Raw genomic sequence first — 14,982 nt, forward strand, 5'->3', positions numbered from 1 at the left:
TTTCCATTTTATAACTTGCATCTTGGGTTCAGATACACTGAAATCCAGTTGGATGAAAAACCTCAAGTGAAAAATAGCTATTAAAATTTCCAGACCAAAACAAAAATAAAACCCACATCTAAGGCAGAGTTAAGGTCGAAAAAGTCTATCAGTTACTTAAGGTATAAAGCATAATGGCATATTGTATGAAGCACAAATTATCCCAAAAGTAAACATTACAAAACCCCCAGGAAACTTGGGATTAAGAATAAGAACTTAAAAGAAATCCAAACATCTTGAATTATTGAAATGCAGTTTGAAAGCCTCCAAAACAAACTTAGATCAGCTCTGCAACAGAACCACACTGTAAGCCAGCAATTATGATTAATGCACTTTAGTATCTGTGGCTCTGATTAACCTAATGCCTATTTCAGAGATAATAATTTTTCATTTTGTTCCTTTGCATGCAACAAGTGACTGTGACAAGCAATAGAAGCTGAGCATGAGAAAAATAACCATATTACTAGATTAGCTAAGGAACTGGTCATTCATTACTTGACTACATAGAAAGATAAAATGTCCACCATAGTGGAGAACCTACATGCAAAACACCATTGTATCATGCATCAATGTTTCATCACTGTGAGAAGAAACCACTTCTGGTTGGGCCAGAAAATTTAATCAGGAAAGGCTTAATAACTTTTAAATGAAACATTTAATAACAGTAAAAGATAAGCAAATGGTATTTCAATTCTTAAAATTAAACACAGAAATTAAAATCTTATAAACTTATATGGCACAGGTTACCTATCTAATCGGAGTGAGTAAAACTTTTATATGGAACAATAAGAAAAAGAATACAAGGAGATGAATGCTTGCCAAAATAAATTAAAAAAACAAAACAAAACAGGCCCCAAACCACTCGTTTTCAAAATTGTTTTATTGCAGTTGGATAACACAGATAAATACCTAAGAGCAGAATGCAGTAAGTCACATTTATTTTTCTTTTGGAACAATTCTCCAAACTGGTTGTGTTTTATAATAAGAACAAAAAGTTGCACTACATTTCAGAACATTTTGTTCTTTAAAACTGGTCAGACAGGTGGGAAATATTAAAGTACTACAACCTAAATGAATAATTTTCCACTCCAGCTTCATTTCCCAAATTGAACAAGTCCAAGAGAAAGAAACTATGACTTTTTCTGCTTTGGAGATGCATATCAGCCGGTGATGCGCTTCAAGCTATATTAATTTGATTAAAAAGTTTATCCTTAATAACCTGAGACATCAATCCATGTATAGCTTCTATGGTGGTCTTGCAGCTGAAAAACAAGCATAAATTCAATGTTGGCCAAGCACTGAATAGAACTGTCATTTTATTTGAAGATATTCAGATGCTTTGGAAGTTCAGGGTGCCCATAACCCCATGAATCTTAACAACTGTCCAGAAAGGAAAAGTCACAAGCAGCGATTTAGCCATTGTTGCCAACAGCTTTTTGTTACTTAAAAAGCAAGCTGATGAGCACTGTACACACAGAAAACTTCCCTGTCTGGCAACTTAGGACATCTTACATTAACAACAGCAAGTGAGTTCTGTGGTCATCTGAACCAAAAATTCAAACAAACAAACAAACAAAATCCTTGAGAGAATGGAACTACCAGTTGTTACCAACACCTGAAGGTACTCACTGTTCTCTACCCTACCTCCTTTGCCCAGGCCAGTAGCTCATATTAACCAAAACTCCTCTGAAAAACTTCACAGAGAACATTACAGGAAGAGTTTACAGAGGTAATCAGTTATTAGTCAAAACATGTAATATGTACAAAACCCTCCAACAGCTGAGAGGATTCCCATTGATCCAAGTTTCATTCAGTGTGCCTGGCTTAGTGGGATGCAGTGTCAAATCAATGAATTAAAATGTCTCAAAACAGAATATACACATTCAAAAGCTGAATCAGCCTCAAAGGCATGGAGAATAGGGACAAATTCCTACTAGGCAGATAAAGTAATCAAAGGCAAAGAAAGCCAGCTTAGAGCAGTTTGGATGACGCCTATGTCCCCTGAGAAAACAGCTTTTAGAGATGTGTGTATACATAATGTGTCATATTCACACCTCATTCACACCTCGAGTACTGTGTCCAGTTCTGGGCCCCTCAGTTCAGGAAGGATATCGAGGTCCTGGAGCAGGTCCAAAGGAGGGCAACCAGGCTGGTGAAGGGACTCGAGCACAGATCCTATGAGGAGAGGCTGAGGGAGCTGGGGCTGTTCAGCCTGGAGAAGAGGAGGCTCAGAGGAGACCTCATCACTCTCTACAACTCCCTGAAAGGAGGGGGTAGCCAGGTGGGGGTTGGTCTCTTTTCCCAGGCAACTCTCAGCAAGACAAGAGGGCACGGTCTCAAGTTGTGCCAGGAGAAGTTTAGGTTAGATATTAGAAAGAATTTCTTTACTGAGAGGGTGATCAAGCATTGGAATGGGCTGCCCAGGGAAGTGGTGGATTCTCCATCCCTGGAGATATTTAAAAAGAGACTGGATGTGGCACTCAGTGCCATGGTCTGGTAACTGCAGCGGGAGTGGATCAAGGGTTGGACTTGATGATCTCTGAGGTCCCTTCCAACCCAGCCAATTCTATGATATAATCCTGTGTAAGCACTTTTATGCTGATGTCTTAACAGTACTACTTTTCCTAAAACAGGTGCACCCAGCAATCCTTAAACAAACTTTGCAACCTTATTTCTTGAAAGCAATTTAGATGCCACTGAATCAACTGTCCTGCTGCCTGCACAGGCCTTCAACAATCTTTCCTCTTTTCTTAGGAAAGATTATTAGTTGAAGAAAAACATGCACCTGTAGAAGTGTTAAAATCCATTTTGGAAACTACAGTAGTCTCTGTTACACAGATTGCAGAATAGATGACAACAACAATGCCTTCTAGTCTTACAGTTTATAATCTAGCTACTGAAGACAAAAAAATAGCAAGCAAAGAAAAATCTGTAGAAATGCTGCAAGAAATAATAAATTAGCATGATCAGAGAAGGAGTTAATTATTAGAACTGTAGGCATGTGAGGGTAACATGACAATAAAATGAGGTAAGGGGTCAAAATCAAATGAAATTGGCAACAGCTCCATCCTTCTCATATCTTTAAAGCACTGCTGTTGTAACAGGTTCACTACAGGAACTGAGATGTTATCTTAACTTGGCTGGTTTGAGTTAGCAACAGCCTTAACTCCACCACTATCACGTATGCTACAAAATTTGTAAGATCTGGTGTATGGTCCTCTTGTATTTTTCCACTGCCACGCTGCACTCCCTCCTTGTGTTTTCCCAACCCCTCTTTGTTCTATCAGAATTGCTGCATCAACAATGTTACTTCCTTATCACAACGACTCAGCCTTGCTCCCACGGGTTGTTGGGAACCAGAGGGTCACTGCTTCTGTTCCAAGGACTCTGCAGATTTGTCGTGCCACTTCCCACAGTAAAGACACCTTGGTTTTCCATAACACAGAAACAAATGCACAGGAGACGCCAGCACAGCAGCAACTCTGATCCTGTTCAGCAATGACCACATAACATTTGCAGGTATTCCCCCCCTGCTTACTGTGGAACAAAGGCTTGTCCAACACAAGCTGATTCCTCTCTTTATTAAGGGAAAGCCCATATTCATCTGAGTGATAGTGAACAAGAGGCAAATAGTGATTTATTTATAAATCAGTCCCTTCACACAAGGCTTCTTTTTTGTCTCTTCATGTGGTATCTGAATCATCAGTTCTTTTGAAAAGTTTGTACTATGGTACATGTTGCTAACATAGGGATTGAGGGGGAAAAGAGTACAAGGAAACTGTTCTATGTATCAGGATAAAGTGTTGAGGAAGAAGACCAGAAAACCTCCATATGAAAAGTACAACTCTCCAGATTTTCCCAGATTTTTGCAGTGGAAGGGATTCTACAGAACTGTTCCTTATTAAATAGAACTGTATCTCATTCAGAACACTCCTAAGATGCATGCAGGTGAGTCCTGTCTTGTCCACAGATGGACCTGAGATTGTACTAGCATGCACAGTACTTCCTGGTTTTCACAGTCTGGAATTTGCCAAATACTGGTTTTGAAAACCCCAATATACTATGTGACTTTGTGGATACCTTGTTAAAGATTTTACTTGAAAAAATGGTGACTCTAATATTAAATAGTCTAAGCACACACATAATTCTTAAGACTACTGGAAGCAACTACTGTACTTCAAAATTCAAAATGGAAAAGAGCTAACATACAGGGAGCACTGAAAGAAAACACTACAACTTCTTTGAAATAATGCTGTACACCCAGTGATGATAAGCTCATTAACTGATAATAGCTACTATTTGCTAACTGCTATCAGGCAGGATAGTTAAACATGAAGGTCAGAATGTCTATAATCTACTACATTAAAAATGAAACAAAACAATACAAAACAACAAAAACACCCTTCCTAATTTGTGTAAAAAGGATGTTTTATGAAATATGAAAAAAGGGTTCTTAATTTTTAACTGAGTGAAAATATTATGCAGGTGTGAAATAAGATTACTGGACTGTTAACACCAGTTCTTAAAATCATGTTCTAGATAATAAGATTATTTACTCTTACTCTAAACCTGATTGCCCACATAAATGTTCTATTTTCTAGCAATGCTACCATTTTGCATTTGACAGAAAAGAACTTACTTGCTTTGCTGCATACCAATGGAATTTAACAATGATTTTTTGTTTTACTAAACTATATATTTGAATTTGTTCCAGAAACAAAGGTTGAAAAGCCATTGTGGGTTTGATAAAGGCAAGGCATTCTTAAACTTTCAAAAGTAACATGTGACATTTGGAGTCTCTAATGATTGAATATAATCTAGTAACTGTAATGTATAATCTTGGTAGATTACTGTTAAAGGCATGATAGAAGTTTAAAACAAAATAGCAGTTTTTTACAGTGAAGAACACAAGTGTGTTATCTTACCTGTCTCTTGTTGCTTTTGCAAGTTTGTCTTCTGATTTCTTATCATGAGTCTCTAAACCCAGCATGAAACTGCCCCTTCCAAGTTGAGCTTCTGATTGTTCTAATTTTTCAGACAAATCAAAGACTTGGCCAGTGGTGTAATCAGCATTCTTAGGAGAAAGAAAGCAGAGATGCTGAATTACTGTAGGCTATAAATTCAAATATTTATACACAAAAGCTGAAAAAAGCCTTTAAGACTATAATACTGCATGCTTTAACCTGTATCTGCAATTGAAGTGATACAGAACAGAGGTGGCACATGAGGGGTGGTTGATAATGGAAGCTGAACATCTGACAAAAGCTCAATACCCAAAGCCTGAAACGGGCACTCTTCATTCCTTTCCCTCCATATTCTAAGTTATTAAAGACTAAGTAAAACTCTTTATGGTTTTGACCACAAGAAAAGGTATAAAATTGGCTTTTGCAGAAGGAAGGTTTTGATGCTGAACACTGAAAGTCTATCCTGCATTGTTTGTTGCAACCTCATTTTAACAGCTTCATTGGTGGTTTTGGATTTGGTTGTTTGGGTTTTCTTAAGTGTTTACTTACTCAATACCATTATTTTAAGGTACACAATTCATTACAGTCCTGTGAAAAGATGTAAGGTTAAAGAGGTGTGTAAGACAAAATCTAAACATATAGAGAAGTCAGTAAAATTAAACATAAGCTATTCCCAACTTCTACTTTTAAAGGGCAGATATAAGGAACATGTCAGTATTTATGATTAGGAAAACCTTCCTTTCTTGTGTAATCTGACAAGCAGATTCTTAATGTGGGCTCTACATCTATCAGTGTCCCACTAAGCATTTTACAGTAGAGAAGATCTGCCTTTTAGCACTAATATATGCACATGATACTGTGGTACTTACAGTGAGCAAGCTAGAAGAACTGAGAGTGTTCACCCAGTACTTGTTCCACAAAAGCTCAAGCAATTTACGATCCAAAGATGATTTAAAGTATGAGACTTCTAAAGCATAATACCTGGAAAAAAAAACATGGAAACAAAATAAGCTTCCATCTAAGTATGTCTTGTTTGGCTATGACACCCAAACTACATGCAGCTCAAAAAAAATTCTTATCAATGGTAAATATCTTCAAAAATTCAAAGCACTGAACAATAAAAAAACCAACTATCCCCAGTTCCAATTCTAACTATGTGTAACCATATGTATTTCATATGTAGCTTTAATACAGGCATAGATAATCCCAACATATACTGCTGTGTTCTATCTAATGCGATTGCAAAGGTTTTTTAATTATTATCCAAAAAACCTCCTGTGCAATGCAACGATGCCCTGTTCCATGCTCGGGATCTTCAAGTCTGTGATAATTGTTACTTACAGATCATAAAATCATAGATTCTAGATCACTGGTGGCTGTAGTTTTTCATCTATCACCATTAATTCAATTAGAAATGCTTGATAGCAGTAAATGTTACAAAAAGGCAAAAATCTTACCTACAACACCTACTTTGAAAGCCTGGCTTTAGTGCTGCTACAGAGTTCACAAGAGATTATAAAGCAGAAAGCAAGCTGAGCTATGCAAAGTCCTCAGTGCAGGTGAACTACAGCAACATTAAAGAGCTATATTAATCTTTGCTTTGATCAGGAAGTTCTTGAGTGGGCTAGCAGTAATCCTATCATGTCTTGATGTCTCTAGAAAGTTATTTTGCTTGGCATTTCTGTAAGATATTCCATCTGAGATACCAATGCTTTGAAAACTACCAACACACCAGGCTTCAATATTTCTTTTATAGAAAAAATAGCTGTATTCATAGATGCTAAAAAAAAAAAAAAAAAGAGGCACTGTCAGTTCTTCAAAGAGAAGTGACAGATTCAAAGTTAGAAATCCAAGCTGTTTGAGGAATTGTGTAATAAACTTATTTAAAAAGGTTAAATAGAAGCAGTTTCACATGGGGCACTAAACACCCATTAAAGCAGAGAAATTTGGCCATGATTATCCAGACTCACAGTATGAAGCTATTAGTAGTCATTTGCATTCCAAACAGCCAAGATCATTAAGTGCCTAGAGAAGTCTCAAGAGAAGTGGCTGAGGGAACTGGAGTTGTTTAGTCTGGAGAAAAGGAGGCTGAGAGGAGACCTCATCACTCTCTTCAACTACCTGAAAGGAGGTTTTAATGAAGTGGGGTTTGGCCTCTTTTCCCAAGCAGAAAGCAATAGAACAAGAGAAAATAACCAAGTTGCATCAGGGGAGGCCAAAAGAGTTGTCAGGCACTTGGAACAGGCTGCCCAGGGCAGTGGTAGAGTCACCATCCCTGGAAGTATCCAAAAGCACGTTGATGTGAAGCTTAGGGAAATGGGTAAGTGGTGGACTCAGTAGTCCTAGGTTAACAGTTGGACTTGATGATCCTAAAGGTCTTTTCCAAATGGAAAAACTCTATGGTTCTATGATCTTAATTAAAATTCCCTAAACTTTTAATTCTTAGACTACTCATACTACTGAGAGGATACAACTACTCTAGTCTTTTGTATTATCAGTAATTCAGTAATGTAGCAAATTTCCATTTCTAACTCCCTCTCTTTGCCTAGCTGCTGAATCCTCCTAGGAAAGACTGGAAAATATTTTATAGGTTTGTATCAAAAGAACTTGCTTGTACAAGAAGCCAACCTCCTGAGACAAAGATGATAACAACTGTAACTATCAAGCACTCCCAACTTCAGAAAAAACCTACCAAATGAACTCGCCAAAATAGACCACCTCTAAAATAAAAAAGAATAAAACATATCTACATGCCTAAAAGCCTGGGTTAATAGCCAATGCCAGACTTCTTAGAACTACAGCAAAATTACAGCAATATTACAGTTCTACAAAGATTTCTGTGTAGCTACTGTTCTGGAATTTTCCTCAAATTGCACAGAAAGACAAATTCCAACTGTTTAAATTTCTTCCTCTCTTCAGGTTTAAGACTTTGCATGCAACTATAAGCACACTGATGAACAGGTGTCCATGCACCAAAACCACAAAGAAGCTACACCACTGGTGTCAGTAAGAACTTGAAGATGTTTAAGCTGTAGTGCCTGTCAAACATCTGAAGATAGAACTGGCCAAGTTATTGAAAGAAGCAATACCATCTTTTCTCAGTTGTACTCTGCAAACATTGTCTCTCCAACATCTGTCTCTACTTTCCACCTCACCTTAGCTTAACCAGCAAGGAGGTGTGTGACCCCACAGGCTGGTCCAGATCAGGGGACAGACACAGTAAAACAAATGCCTCACCAAGAAAGTAAATCTAGGTGTGAAGTGAGGAATGTGTGCTGATGTTATTCTTGAAGCAGCTCCACTTTACATGCTAAGAAACAATCTTAAAATGCCCAGAGATGCAGGATGAAGAGATGCATAGCACTTGACACTACTCAGAAGAGCAGACAGATTACTGTCTCCCTAGCGTGGCTGCTATCTCTGACCCCTTCTTCCCCACCCTAAGAAAGCACCACCACTCACAGGTGCTCAACTGCTTTTAACCAGGTTGATATTTAACCAGGTTTAGGGTCATATTAATCTTTTCAAAGTCGTCCCTTAAAATATCTCCTGATAAATGACAACAGCACTTCTTCACAAACACAACAATGCTAAGGCAACAAAGAACGTCAAGATTTCAAACAATCCAATGATTACACTTTTCTGTTCTGAATAAATGACCTAGATACAGAAACTGAGAATTTGCACTGGGGTTACTGGCTTAATGTTACTTACTGTTTGCAATGTACACCGAAGTCTTCTATTTTATTAAGCGGAATAGTCTGGTATTCAGAGGGACCTTCATCTGGAGGTTTGTAGCCCTAAAAATTCAACAAAGAGCAAAGATGACACAGCAATTTGGGGACTTTAAAAATGCAAAAACTCTGTGAAAGCACAACACAGAAAAATCTAGTTTGTTCAACGCCAGTTTATTTTTCATGGGGGAAATTGAAATTTCCCCCTGCAAGATGACAAGCTATTCATAGATAATTTCTTAAATCAAAGAAAGAGCAATCTTCTTCTAAGATAATATTTCTAATATAATTTCTAAGGTAATATTATCTCTACCTATTTCAGTCCTCTTTCGAGGGATTCCATCCATATCTTGGATATGCCTTAGGGATACCTAAAACTTCAGCTACTTATTTAGCCAAGATGGTGCCACACACAGCTACTAGGCTAGCTACTGACTAGGCAGGAACTGCTCGCAGACCCCTGTGAGGACTCCTTAAAAATATGCTTCTAATGAGCTTTTTCTATATGAGATCTCACTTTCAGGTGCAAGATTCTTCTATCTGCTCAAAATTCTGGAAGTATTTATCAAGTGATTTTGGCTACAGAGGTGAATATTCTCCTGAACCACAAACTAAGATATCTCTCATGTATTTCTCAACACAAAAATAATGCTTGCATGCAAGCTCTGCCAAACATTTTTGTTAATTACAATTTTACTGGACGTCAGCCTGAAATTTTTGATGAGACAGTAGTAATTAGAAAATTGAAGGATATATCTGAACTTTGTTAGATTGGAATTAAATAGCACAGTTGTATCTCTGCCAAAAGTATAAACAAAAGACTGCATTTGGAGATCTCTGACATTTGTGTGATTTTCTATTTTTAAATCTAACCCTTAAATAAAAACACCATGTTCTTTAATTAACTTGATTTTGTACATTATTTTCTGAAGATCTGCAATATTTATTTGAAAGGCTTAACTAGATAGTTTTGAATCTTCCTTTTCTAAAATGAAAAGTAGATTACAATGTATTAAACAAGGTATTAGTATTTGGTTTTAGATCTAAAAATTATAGAGAAGAATTAATCTATTCTGCTGAATGCTACCTACAACCATATTCATTACAAAATGGATATATGGAGCTAAATAATTTAAGGAGAGTTCCACTATCTAGACAGTCTATTTGATTTAACATTGCAAAAAATCTATGGAAAACAAACTGGAAGTCCCTCTGTAAACATAATCAATATCCAAAGACATGCAATAACCAGTATATCAGCACATCTTTCCTTCAAAAGGAACAGTGACATACAGTATATCATAGCAGGTCTAGCTGTCAGATTTCCAAACTGCATTAATCTTTAGAATCAGTCTATTACTTATTTGAGGATAGTCTGGTCATAACACACTAAGCAATTTTCACTATTTACCTTAGGATACGTCCTAAATGCTCCAAGGTTTACTTTCCCTGCAGATATTGTTCTTGTTGGATCAATCTGTAGAAATACAGTTAACGCTGGTTATATCAATTTTATGAATTATCAGAAGTATCAGAATTATTAACTTTACAGTAATGTTACTTCAGAAATCTAATTAGTACAATTTGTATTTGTTTTGTCATAAAACAATACTTTTTCAGGTGGAATCTTTTGTACAACTCTAAAAAAGACAGTAATATCAACAGCTTCTATGGACCATCTTTTCAAGCTCCTTTGCCTTATTCCCCAAATAATTCAAAGAAATTGCACTTAAGAGCAATCAATAAATTGTAATAAAAATCTGCTTTTTAGTCTTACAACCCCAAGAGGTAGGGAAAAGTATTATTTGATCTGCTGCATTTTGGTGGAAAATGCAGGAAATTCACGATGGAACCTTGTTTCTTATATATAAAATTACAATTCTCAGGAGAGTGTTCTGAATCTAAGAAATTATGTAGTAATGTAGCAGAACTGATATGGTGGAAATACATTTTAAAGGATGACTTATCCTTTTCTAATATTCTAATATTCCATCAGCTATATTCCTTTTTTCTGACTCATTTCAGTCAGTGTTCAGATTTTTTTCCTTCTATTTCCTTCATCAGCAATGGTCATACAAGTAGTATCTAAAATAGGATTTACTTTTGATTTCAAATATGAACTGAAGACTGGAAAGCTCTGAAGGGCCCAAAGAATTTATTTAGATTTTTTCCCCTCTAAGACTGATTTCTTAGTGCCTTCTACCTTGTAGTATGTAATTGATTTAAATTTAAAAAGCATTTTAAATGTAAAGTCACACAACTCTGACCACTCTTTGTTCTATTTCAGCAGAAGAAGCTATGAAGAGAAAAAAAGAAACAAAAATTTTGTTTTATGTCAGGAGGCTGGATACAGATTGCTTAATAATATTCTTGCAGTACTGTAGTACCAAGCAGAACTATACGTTAAAAGTAATTTATGGATTTGTACACCCTGGAATAATGCAGTGAAAATGGTCCCAGCAAGCAATACTGCTGGTTTAACCTGTACCACAAGAGGAGAGATACCAGCTTAAAACCCAGACCTAACACTTCAATCATGCAAAATAAGAGATTACAAGAATGTTAAAGGACAGCAGCCTCAACATATTTTGTTATGCATTTTTATCAACTATCAGGCAGTACTTACAACCACTGCTACAAAGGGTTCTTGAAACTGCTGATTAAGCATCTGGGTACTGACGTCGATTCCAGAGAGCCAGCAGCCATAGCCAGGGTGACTGTGATACCAGCCAATCGCATTTTCCAGACGACCAACCTAACAGCAGATAAGAAAAACAAAGCCGGGTGTTCATCTCCATTCCCAAAGTATCCGCTGCCCTCTGCTGGCCCTTCCAGCGTGCTACAACGCGCTGAGACGATAAAAAAGAACACACCCACAGCCTGTGATGCTTACTTCAGTACCACGAGATGTTAAACATACACCTTATTTTGTTAAGTTACTTTCTTGAAACCATATAATCTTACAACCATACAAATATTAGCATTCTGTTACACCTACAACCACAGAATGAGTAACTTCAGCCTCCACTGAAGAAGGAGCTCCTGGCTCCTTGAAGTATTGGAGTATCCACATGAAGTAAGCTGGAAGTAAGCTGGAAGTAAGCTGGAAGTAAGCTGGAAGTAAGCTGGAAGTAAGCTGGAAGTAAGCTGGAAGTAAGCTGGAAGTAAGCTGGAAGTAAGCTGGAAGTAAGCTGGAAGTAAGCTGGAAGTAAGCTGGGACTCTTCAGTGTTAAAGAGGTATTTCTTAGAGAGGATATGACATAAGCATGTACAATCTCACACAGTGTATGTCAGTAGCAAATCAATGTTCATTGCTTAGTACAGTAACAGATCTCAAAATCATATATAGAGAGATTATTATTAGGTTTAAAAAATAGCTTTGGAGAGGCATCTTTTTGAATACCAGACGTGACAGAAATTATTGCCAGAGCATGTTGTGAAAACCAGGAGATGAACTTTAAAAAGAATTTTAGAGAAAAACCTCACACTAAGAGTTTCCAAATAATACCCCTGGCTCTCGGCAAACACTGGGCAAAAAAAACCTCAAACACCTACCAAACTAAAGAAAAAAAATCCCATTAACATCTATTGCACCTAATTTTGTTATCCCCTGTCAAGAATTGCTTACTAGCTGCTCCATACTGAGCTCAGTTATTTTGGTAGAACCCTATTTGCCAGTTCATAACTCAAGAGTCGTGTGACTGGATGCATTAGCTGCTTGGGTTTGCCAAATACTGACTAACTCCAGAAGGTTAAATCTAAATGCTAAAATGTGATGGAACACAAGCTGCCTACTGAATGAAATATTTGATTTCTGAATTGGTGAATGATATTTTTTTTCATCTATGATAATGAGGGAGGGACCAATAAAACCGTAAAGAAGGTGTTATTTTTCAAGGCCAAATAACACATTTTGATTGCATTAAAACCAGATCCTGTCCAAGGAGGAGCAAGGAACATTTCTATCTGTAGAATACTTATGCAGGTCAACATGTCAGTTTGCATTCTGATATTAAGAGAGATATTCCAGGAACAACTGCTTGCCAAAATGAAATGTGGAACAACCAGCATGCAAACTCTACCAGAACAACAATAAAGCTAAGTTTTTATATTTGTATACAAATTCTAAATTGTGACACCAACTATAGACAAAACTGTAAAAATGTTTCCTATCATATGGGTACTACTCACATACACCTGGACTACTTTAAACATAAGATGAACTGACTATATAGAAAAAAAATCTAATTTTACCCTATATACTTACTATTTTGAAAGCCATTATTTCCACCTAAGAACTGGATAATATATTTGTAGTTAAAGGTATTTTTTCAAGTTACCTACTTTTCTACAGTAACTGTATCAGCATCGTGACATCAATAGCTTCCAGGTAAAAAAAACTTGAATATTTCTAAATTTTGTCATAAACAGGAATAAATTACAAATAACCCCCTAGAATATACCTACTTCTGGATTACATTTATTCTTTTTTGATGCTGTGATCCAGTCTATTTTGCATCTATTTAAATATCTCTAACTATATATAAGGCTGTGAATATAAATACAAGACCCCAAAACCAACCCAAATACTGCTGTCATCTCCAATGAATAAGTAAGGGGCCTCTAATTTTAGCTGGTTTAAAATACTTTGAGGATTAAAGAAAAACTGAAGAGCAAACTGGGCCTTAAAACTGTTTTAGCTTGGAGAGTTAAGAGTTATTCCAATGCTTACTCATAGTATAGGATTGCCCTGCATTGGGAGAAGCATGTCAGCAGGTGCTCTGATGTGCCATGCTGGTTTCTACACCAGACAGAGCAGGTTCTTATTTCTGTTATCCTTCTGCATGAGGATTTTATTGCCTATTCAGACATAATATGATATGGATCTCTGAATACAGGGAAAAATTATAAATATGAACTATTAAGTTGCACTGAAACTTACTCGTTTATTGGTATTTTCTTCATAAATGTCTTTATTTTTATGGAGAGCAGCAGCATGGCTTTGCAGTGAGACTTCAGAAAGCAAGGAGGTAAGAATAAACGTAATATTCACAATCTACAAATCGTGCATATCTCTGACACAAGAGTATTTTATATTTCACTTTGCACACTGCTTTTAGAACCATGTATGTTATTTAAGAAACTCCATCCTTGTTCCATTCACAAGCCACCAGCTGCAGCAACAAAAACACTTCCTGAGCAATGCAAATCATGTAATAAAGGACAGAAGAACCCCATACTTGAAGACCTTGAAAAAAATATAGACATGAAAACGTTCAGAGGGGTCTGGGTTCTTTTCTGATGACACAGTTCTTTTAGCTACGCTTGACAAGAAACAAGGCAACTGGGCAGTCACTTTATCACTGTGGGCAGGGGGGAGGCAGGGAACCTGCCAGCCCCTCAGCATGTCCCTGCGCCATCAGGAACACCAGCTCTGCAGCCACACCAAGGAAGGAGAGAGGAGCACCCTCCGCGCTTCTCCTTACCTGCTTGGCATTTTCGATGTATGCAGCCATGTACTCGTAGGCGGCCGCCTGCGCGTTGACCCGAGTCTCGGTGCCCTCCACCGGCAGTGCGAAGCTGTCCATGATAATCATGGTTTCCCCGTCCACCTTGCCCAGCATGAGCCCCATCACCTCCAGGTTGCCGCCGGACCTGGCGTGCATCACCATCTTCAGCAGGGCCAGCGCCGAGATCTTGCAGTACTTGAAGTAATGGTGGCTGCAAGACACAGACCGCCGAGACCCTCAGGGACGGACCCGCCGCCCTCCCTTCCTCAGGGCCCTCGTTACTCGCTTGCCTGCCCCTCCGAACCCACCACCCGGCTCGGCCCCGGTGTCTCAACTCACTCTTTGGTCCAAGGCTTGGCCGCCAGGATCTCCTGCTGCTGTTTGCGGTCGTATTTGTAGATCTCGTCGATGCTCTGCGCCTCCTGCATGTTGTTGGCCAACTCCCACGTCTTCTGCGCCATCCCGCTCCCGGAGGCCCCGCTCCCCGCTGCCGCCATGGCTTCCCGGTACCGGGCCCGGGCCAGCCTCACCGGGCCGCCGGCGGAACCAAGAGAAGCAGCGAGGGGGGAGTGATGGGGGGGGGCAGTGAGGTGGTACGGTCCGCGCAGGCCCGGTGTGGGCGGCGCTGCGCCCCCAGCGGGAGCGCTCGGCTCTGCGGCCCGGCCCGGTCAACCGAGCGTAGGGGCTGCAGCGCGGGGCTGCTCGGGCTGTTTCGCTCGTAGCATGTTGCGGCCT

At 38.5% G+C, this 14,982-nt stretch overlaps 1 protein-coding gene across 1 annotated transcript; it reads right to left on the reverse strand.

Annotated features, from left to right (window-relative positions):
* Positions 1–901: 901 nt before the first annotated feature.
* On the reverse strand, positions 902–14,877 carry COPS5 (COP9 signalosome subunit 5). Its single transcript, XM_071737733.1, has 8 exons — positions 14,587–14,877; positions 14,224–14,458; positions 11,364–11,492; positions 10,149–10,214; positions 8,718–8,803; positions 5,873–5,984; positions 4,965–5,113; positions 902–1,301 (listed from the first exon to the last, which is right to left on the reverse strand). Exons 1-8 carry the CDS (start codon positions 14,742–14,744, stop codon positions 1,217–1,219), a joined length of 1,020 nt encoding a protein of 339 aa, XP_071593834.1. The 5' UTR covers positions 14,745–14,877; the 3' UTR covers positions 902–1,216.
* Positions 14,878–14,982: the final 105 nt, after the last annotated feature.

The sequence above is a fragment of the Heliangelus exortis genome, chromosome 2, assembly GCF_036169615.1.
Source record: "Heliangelus exortis chromosome 2, bHelExo1.hap1, whole genome shotgun sequence".
Classification (NCBI taxonomy): Eukaryota; Metazoa; Chordata; class Aves; order Apodiformes; family Trochilidae; genus Heliangelus; species Heliangelus exortis.